This window comes from Callospermophilus lateralis, chromosome 6 (assembly GCF_048772815.1).
Source record: "Callospermophilus lateralis isolate mCalLat2 chromosome 6, mCalLat2.hap1, whole genome shotgun sequence".
Lineage (NCBI taxonomy): Eukaryota > Metazoa > Chordata > Mammalia > Rodentia > Sciuridae > Callospermophilus > Callospermophilus lateralis.
This window is the reverse complement of record NC_135310.1, coordinates 41,017,313-41,026,678: the sequence shown is the minus strand read 5'-3', so window position 1 is coordinate 41,026,678 and position 9,366 is coordinate 41,017,313. Positions and strand designations below refer to the sequence as shown.

Genomic DNA, 9,366 nt, shown 5'->3' with positions numbered 1-9,366 from the left:
GGATTGTCCACTTACCACTTATTAGGTACTTACCAAATGCTTTCTTATATTGTTACATTTTAGCTTATATCTAATCTCCCAAAAGAGATAATAAACCTCACAATGTGATGTTCTACAAGATAATACCATTTTTGCAGAACTTCACATCATTATGGTCTGGTAGAATGTTTTTTGCATATGGTTTATGAATCATTTCTATGTTTAATAACTATGATGATAACTATAAACCATTGCAATTTAGTACTAAAAGCAGTTCCAAGCCTTTATAATAGTAACCAAATAGTCTACAAATGGGAAAATATAAATTTTCAATACTATTCCAAAAGAAGGTAATAGAAAACTCCAGAAATCTGACAATTATTTCATGTTTTTAAAATATAAATCAAAACTTCTCTTTTCTCTCGCTCCACTTTCTCATCTCGGCAATGTAGCCTTTGTTGCTTACTAGTGCAATAGTCATGTGTGTTCTTCTTCAAATGCCAGAAACTGGGAAAGTAAATGTTCGCTTTCTATTGAAATTCTGAAATGTCACTAGTATCATTTTCTCATTTACTTGTCAACTTTTTTTTTTTATCAAATGCTTATTATTTGTTGGGCAATTAGGCTTCTTTCATTGACCTGAATACACACAAGCCCTGTCAGAAACAAATTTTTAGCGCTAATCACAGCTTTCATGTAACACATCAGACCCTGTTATTTTGAAAATGACATGACCAATAATGAGGTCCTTTAATCTGAACTTTTTAAAGACTACTTAGAGAGATGAATAAATATATTGATACAAAGATTTTTTTGTCATTATACGGATCTGAATATATAATTATTATACTGTTCTTTAAATTTGAAAGTTTTAGTATCTTACAATTCTGAGCTGATTTTCTTTTAAGTTTTTTTTTGTGTGTGTGTGTGTGTGTGTGAATCCATAAAGAATGTAAAAGATTAGTTGGTGATTTTGATGTATTTTGTGCTCTCAGGTCATTTTCATTATATCAAAAGTTATGATTTTTGAGCTCAAAATTTACAAAATATACAGGAATTAAATAACCTATTGATTACGCTTGGAGTAGATAAAGCTCAGGAATTCCTATTGCATTTAAAACATATTTAAGACAAGCCATAGACAGTTGAAAATATTTGTGAGAGTCTTAACTGATAAAGGACTATTATTCAAAATATACCAAGAGCCTGTACAGCTCAATAATAAGTAGAAAACTACTGGATAATAAGTGTGTCAAACACCTTAACAGACACCTCACCAAAGAATACATGCAGATGGCATGTAAATATGGGAACAGAGGCTCACTGTCAATATCACTGAGGAAATGTGAGTTAGACAACAATGAACTATCACCATGCACCTATTACAATGGCCAAAATCCAGAACGTGACACCACCAAATTCTGTCAAGGATGCCAAGTCACAGGAATCCCTACTCATTACTGGTGGAAATGCAAAATGGCATAACCAATAGGGAGAGAGTTTGGGAGTTTCTTATAGAACTATACATACCCTTAACATACAATCCAGACATTGTAATCCTCATTATATACCCAAATGAATTGAAAACTTATGTCCACACAAAACCTGCACGGGGATGTTTATAACAGCTTTATTTGCCATTGCCCAAACTTGGACACAACCAAGTTGTCCTTGGGTAGGTGAATGGGTCAAAGACTGATTTAGCCAGACAATGGAACACTATTTAGTGCTAAAAACAAGATATGGAGAATGAAAAGACACTAAAGGAACTTAAAATAGGTCAATCTAAAAGCCTTCATACTATGTCATTCCAACTATGTGGAATTCTGGGAAAGAAAAACTGTGATGACAGCCAGAGGAACATGGTAACCAGTGTTTTGGGGGTGAAAGGAATGAATATGTAGAGCACAGAGGATTTTTAAGGCAGTGAAATGATTCCAAATGCTATGATAATGTGGGCACATGTCATATATTTGCCAAAACCCACGGAATGTATATTACAAAGAGCAAACACTAAGGTGAACTGTGGACTTCAGGTGATAATGATTCTCTATAGAGGCCTTCCTCTATAACCTCATCACCAGAAGTAAGGAGAATACCAACTGGGTCCCACTCTTACCCTGAAGAGTACTGAAAGCAATGGTCATAGTCCTGCCTCCTTGAACTTATGCCATTCAGGAGAAGTACATGCTGAAGATCAAGTTCTCTAAAGCACTCCAGTGTCTTGTCCAGTTTTGGGCAACAAAACATTAAGTGGCTAAGATTGTAAGGAAAAAATAGAAAACATTGGTCTGTTCTCATAATTGCCCCTGCAAATCTACCTATGGACCTAGTTCTTCTGCCACTGGAAAAAAAAATAAACAGCACACCTATTCTTGTGGTGACCCTCAAATAGTAAAAGCTATCTGTTGTCACTATTGTTCCCCAAATAGTTTCTGTTCAGAAAGGATTATGTCCTTCTGAATAAAAAGTCCTTGGAATAAAAAGCCCAATTTTTTTCTCAAAATTAAGCTTTTCCCTTTCTACATGGAAAAGTAGTAGGCTCAGTGTTTTACTTTAGTAATGGCCCCTGGGTTTTTTTCTGTTTTTTTTTTTTTTTCAGAGACACTTGACTTCATTAATTTCTCCTTGTATGTATGACTTAATGGGTGTATCTTCTCTGTTCACTGTATTACAATTCTTCCCTCAGACCATGGGAATGTGTGTCAGTACTCTCAGCCATTATCCCCCACCAATAGTTCTTCTGGGAAAGCACTAATAAAAAGGCCATCTAGCTCTCTATTTTGATGGCCCTCTTCTTCTCTTAAAACCATCAAATGTAGCAATTCAGTTTGCTTCCAAACATCGCCTACTTTTTGTTTGACCACTAAGCAGATAGCTCCAACACCAGGCTTTATTTTGAGACTTATTAAACCTGAACCAGATACAAGTTGCTGTTTCTCTCAGGTGCCAAGGGATGCTTAAAGCCTTTCTCAATGGTCTCAAAAAGAAGCAAAAATATCCCCTCCCTCCCCCAGTCACCACTGTGAAGTTGGTGACACTTAGCACCTCAAACAGAATCCTCCTTATAGTCTCCAAGTTCCTTGGCCATTCCAGCTCAACCCTTACATATTCTCAACGTCAGTAATAGTCTCAAGCTCACTAATCATGATTTAAGACATTTTTCTATCTAGAGTCTACCTAGTCACTCTAGCGCTTCACTCTCAGTTTTGAGTGAGAGTAGTTGGCTCCTGTTATCATGTGGCCTCAACTGTCATCGAGGCTAAAAGAGTTCAAGTTCCACCATTGGCTCACTCTTAGGGATGTGAATAAAAATCATAACTTGCAGAGTGATAGAACATGTTTGATACATTCCTTTTAACCATTATCTTTGCAGAATATGACATTTTTTTCCATATTCTATTGATAGTTTCTTGGTGTATGTGACTGTAAGCTCTCTGAGTTCAGAAATTGTACCTTTTATTCTAGTTATAGCTGTGAATCACCTACATAGTGAAATTCATCTAAAGAGTTATTGATGTATTATCTCCAATATCATAAGCAAGAATCTGCTTATGATATTCCATGAAAAAAAAATACTATGACTAAATTCACAGAAGTTGATGAGATTGAAGAGACACTGATTTCCCAAAACACAGTCTGCCTCTATATCCACAGATTCTGCATCCAGACTCAACCAACTGACATTTTATATAAAGGAATTTGAGCATCCTTGGATTTTGGTATCTGCAGGGATTGAGAGTTTTGAAACCAATTCCCTATGGATACAGAGGGACAACTAGAATAAAAAGGAGGAAAATAAGCTATATTTTCTTTTACTACATAAAGATTTTATAAATATGAGCATTAGCTACAAGTGAAATGTTGCCACATTGAAATACAACTTTGAGATTTAAAATGTATGATAAGTAAATATTCTGACAAGGAGAAAATATACAGCAGATTTATAATATAAGACTTTCACCTGATGATAGTTTAAATCATTCCCTTTTTAATATTCACAAGCCCCTAATGGTAAAGACATTTCAGTATTACAATTAATGCGCAAATAGAAAACAATTCAGTCCCAAATAAGCTGACATTTATGAAGTAATTCTCATCCTTATAAATTGCCTTCTTGCAGGAAACAGACCTTATCCTGACTTTTAATATTTCAATGCACCGATCTTGGTGGATGGAGAATGGACCAGGATGTATGGTGACGTCAGTGACACCCGCCCCAGACTGGGCCCCAGAAGACCATCGCTACATCACGGTCTCAGGGTGTTTTCTGGAGTACCAGTACATAGAAGTGGCTCATAGTTCCCTCCAGATTATCCTCGCAGTAAGTGTTGACAGTCAACCACTTCCTCTAGTGCCTCTGGAATTCGTTTTACTTCTGGGCAAACTCAGTGCACACAAAGGGAATGTGTGTGTGTGTGTGTGTGTGTGTGTGTGTGTGTGTGTGTGTGTGTTCCTCCTAATTAATGCCACTTTTATTAAGAATATGTTAAACCAAGCCATCCTCTGGACTATGCATGCTGATTTTCTTCATCAATCATTAAATGGCTTTTAACATCATCAGCATTTTTCATAGGAAATCCAACCAGTCAAGATTGGATTATCTGATTTGGGTAGACTTTTCCAAAGATCTAGAGGAATATCAGAGAGTTTTCACAGCTAACATTGAACTTACCTAAACAAATGAGATTTCAATGTACCTTCTCCCTCAGTGTTTCTTCTGGAAGTGCCAGCACAGGATTTCTTTCTTCCTCTGCCCTATGCCATACTTCCTTCTTCCTAGATTTCCCCTGGGCACTGTCCATCACTTATTAACCACACTCCTTTCTGAACAAGTCATCCTTCCTTGAAATTCTATCTAGACTTTCATGCTGCCATGTTTCATAGGATTGTACCAAAAAAAAAGAGTCCTCCCATCAGGAGAAAGTAGGAGAATAAATAACAAATTCATATAATGTATGCTTATGTTATATAAAATAAGTTATGTTAGATTGCATTATTATGAAAAATATAAATAAAGACATCTCTTTCTCAAGAAGAACTATCACTAAGGTTAACTGCATAATATTGTAGGACTTACATTGCTAAGGCAACTTTGTTTTATATGAAACCATTTAATCATTTCAGATTCTAGAACCACACATATTTTTTTAGATTCCTTATAGATCTGCAGTTGAGGTTCATAGTCTTACAATTGTTATCCAAAAATAATGCAAGTGCAATCTGCTTTTTACCTCTTTCTTCAATTAATTATTTTGCGGGTGATATGGCCTCCCGGTTGAATAACAAGAGATAATAAGTTCTGCATAGAAAGGCACTAATCATTTTATATAAAATTCTTTAAGAGTTAAGACCATTTAATATTATATATATATATATACATATATAGTATATATATATATATATATATATATATAAAATATATATATATATCTCATATGCATGTTATGATAGACTACATGTATGCTGTGCTACTAAACATTTCCTAAGTCTTTGTGACTAAATATCATACAGGTTTATTCCCTGTGTCAGCAGGAGGCTGTATACTCATTGTCAATAAGGATACAAGCCTAGTGTAACAACCACAGACCCAATTATCATTAGGTTGCCATGCCCAAGATCACAGAAAGATATGAATGATCCATATTGGTACATGCATGGTACTTCCAGGGAGAAGCAGCTCATTCTTCACAGTTTATTGTCTAGCACTATAGTCATACAATCCTATCAATCACAAAATAGCCAAAAAGGAATAACTCGAAATATTTCAAGATCAAAATGAATAAATTCCAGAAAATTTGAATTATGTTCTTAACTAAAGTACTAAGTGATCTTTCCCTAATATGTCCAACCTGAGACAATTCTTCAAATAAACAAAATCTTCTGTATTCATGTTAAAATCTAAAATGGTTCATTTTGCTTATCTTAAAGACAAGTTAGATTTGGTGACATGAAAGTAGTTATTTAATTTTTAAAAATCCATTTAAATAGTGTTAAATCTCACATGAGAAAAGTGAAACATTTCTGAGACTCTGAGACAAATTAAATGTCAATACAAATGTTTTAGAGTAGGGTTTTAAACAAAATTTTATTTTAATTATCCCTCCCTCCCTTTTTTTACAACATCTTCAACATTTTGGCAAACTTTCACCTATATTTTAAGGATGATGTGAAGATGCAGTTTACTTGTAAGGACAGTTATATATGACTCTTTAATAGGGTTATTGGGTTTTTTTTTTTTGTGTGTGTGTGTGTGTGTGTATAACTATATTCACATAAAATTTTGGCAAAGGGAATTTGCAAAGAAGTGCATTTGGATATGAAAGCATATGTTGAGTCTGTCAAACTGCCCAGAGAAAAACACTTTTACATAAGTAAAATTAATCTGTAAAGGCAAGGTGACTAGAATGTGAAGGTGAATGAAAGTCCCTAAGAACAGATGGGGAAAATAATTCAGATGGCTTTCCCTTCTGTCTATACCGTCCCCCAGTGGAGTGAAAAATTTATTTTAACCAAGTATCAATGGCTGTGGCACCTTTATCTCTTTCTCTTCACCAGGTCTTCCTTCTGGCAGGGAGGGGTTCTTTTGTGATGCTGATTCAGGAATACCAGAGACTAAGTTAGCAACTTACTTACCTAAGAAACTACCCAGCTCTTTAGGCCTTTAGGCTTGCTTGTCTAGCTTAGTCAATCTGAGTTGATAATGCAAACCCACCTAAAGGTCTTATCTTAAAATATTCGCTCTGCCTATTTATTGGAAACAGTTCAAAGACTTTTTCCTGTACTCATCCTGATCTCTTCTGCTGTAATGATTAACTAATTAAATAGTGTCTGGATTCTCTGCTCCTCCCCTTTTGTATTATCCGGATCATCCTTCTGACAATCAAATATTCAGTTCAATCCAATATAGGGAACACTCCTGAGTGCTTGTCCCCTAGGATATCTAGAAAAGCAAAGACAACAGTATCCCTGACATTAAGGGTGTTATAGTTAAAAATGGAGCAGAGTTCCTCAGGGCACAAACCAGGTGCAAACGGGCACATTTCAGGGACATAAGGATGCAGCAGTTGATGCAGTTTGGGGCATAGTCTTGGCTTCTTAGTTTCATCCCACTTTTTGTAATGTCAGCTAAACTCTCACTTTTATTGTTTTCGTCAGTTTCCCTTCTGGGATATCTGGCTTAAACTTGCTTTCATAAACTGCTGCTTTCCCAACTAATGCTCTTGATTAACTCCAAATCTCTCCAGCTCTTTTTTTCTCTACTCTCACTCAGCCTTTCTTTCACAGATTTCTGACCCCCAGAATGCCTAACACAGCGTTGTTCAGTTTTCTGCCAATCAACTTTTGGCTGATTTTGAAATTAGCATTCATAGAGCCCACATTTGCATCTCACATACATAGATATCTCCCATTTACAGCCAAAGGAAGATGAGTATAATATCCTCATAATTGAGAAGAGGGGCTATTAATCACACAGCATCCAGCCAAGCAAAAAAGTCTGCCAGAGCATCATAATGATGAGCCAGGAGTAAGGTTTCCAGATTTCTCCTCCTCCACCAGTCTTTTTCTCCAGTTAGTATCAGATAACAACACTCAAAAGGCATACAGGTGTGCACAGTTTTAATAAAACCATTAAAAAAACACACACACACACTTACCAAGTGGATAAAATGTGTGTAGGGAAAACACAGAGATCATCTAGGGAGATGGTGTTGTTTACATTACAAGATAATTGATTGGATTTCTTAATGCATGATTGGTTAGAAAGTATGTTCACGTGAATTCAATCTTATGACCGTGTAACTGTCCTATGAGTGCAGCATAACAGGTTAGAAACCCTTCCTAAGATGTTTAGCTAGTAAAGAGGGATTATGGACGTGCTCTTTCTTGTAACAAGGCTGAGAAATAGTCTTCAACCTGAATGCTATAACAGCTAATGGATAATGGATTACTGAAGTCTAAATGTTCAGAGTTTCTCAGTGGCAAAGAATGCTGTGATTGATTAGCTACATCTGCCATGGGTGAGGAGAATGGATATGTATGTACCTCATATTTATTATGCACATATTAGACTTACCTCTCTGTAACCAACACAATGAAAAACGAATATGTTTTGCAAACAAATATACATAAATGGTATTTTAAGGGAGAACATTTATTGCAATACCTGAAGTAACTATATTTGTTAAAATATATGTTAAAATTCCCAATAATTCATTGGTAAATAAAGACTTTATTCTCTCTTTTCTTTAGCCACATCCAGAGAATCAATATTTCTAAATTTTATATAAACCTCTCCAACCAAAATTGCTTGGTCTTGTTTTCCTTTATTTCCTTTATTATTTCCTTTACTTCAGACATACTTCTAAATTCATGGCAGGTTGACTATTAAATTTTTTTAGGAGACTAGAAGATATTGATAAAAATGTAAATAAGCTTACTGCTTCCCAAAGCCATTAGATGTGGCTTAGAAATTATATACAAATTATCAAGGAAGTCATTGAGGAGTTTAGAAAACATTCCTTTTCTTTTCTTTTCTTTTTTTTTTTTTTTTTTGGTGCCAGGGACTGAACCCAGGGAGCCTTAACCACTGAGCCACATCCTCATCCATTTTTATTTATTTATTTTTTTAATTTGAGACAAGTTCTTGCTAAATTTCTTAGGTCCTCCCTGAGTTACTGAGGCTGGCTTTGAACTTGGGATCCTCCTGCCTCAGATTCCCAAGCTGCTAGGATTACAACAGTACATTACAACACCCAGCTAGAAAAAGTTCTAATACCCCTTGCACAGCTCATAGCTAAATCCAAGTATTCAAGTTCAACCTTCAGTTATATCTCGTCCCTATTTGGAAAACTTTGTATAGTGCATGAAATCATGATTTTCATGTCAACTTGGCATTGCTATTAGTAATATAAGCTTTATATCTAAGTTAAGAGCTTGTGTAGTTCTAAAGCGAAAAGTGGAGAAATAGTATTTGCTGCTACTCAGCTACAGCTATATTCGGAAGTCATATGGTTGCCATGGGGATACCCTGTGTTCTATGTATTTAAATTGAAAAATTAAAACAGAATTTTAAGATAAAAAGTAAGTTTGATCTGGTTGACTTTATGAACTAAATTATCCAGATCTGCAGCTACATAGCTTAAGTAAAAATATACTCAAAGCACATGATTTTTAATTAAGAAAAATCATTATATCAAAAAACATATATTTGAAATTATATAATATTTCAATATTTCTAAAGTTTTTATATATATAAAATTAGGCTAGGTGCCTTTAAGAGGTGGCTATAATTAATAGCTATTTATTATGTCTTGATAGTGTTTTTGGTATACTTCCCAGAAATTGTTGTTGCAAATTGAGCAATTTCCAATTCTTTGCTTTCAT

General features: G+C 35.0%; 1 protein-coding gene across 1 annotated transcript in view; it reads left to right on the top strand.

Annotated features, from left to right (window-relative positions):
* The first annotated feature begins 4,135 nt into the window (after positions 1-4,135).
* Positions 4,136-9,366, top strand: part of Nkain2 (sodium/potassium transporting ATPase interacting 2) — a 160,735-nt gene continuing 155,504 nt past the window's right edge. Inside the window, exon 1 of the mRNA XM_076859771.1 lies at positions 4,136-4,303. Within this exon, the coding sequence (XP_076715886.1) occupies positions 4,136-4,303 (168 nt within the window). The remainder of the gene's footprint in view (positions 4,304-9,366) is intronic.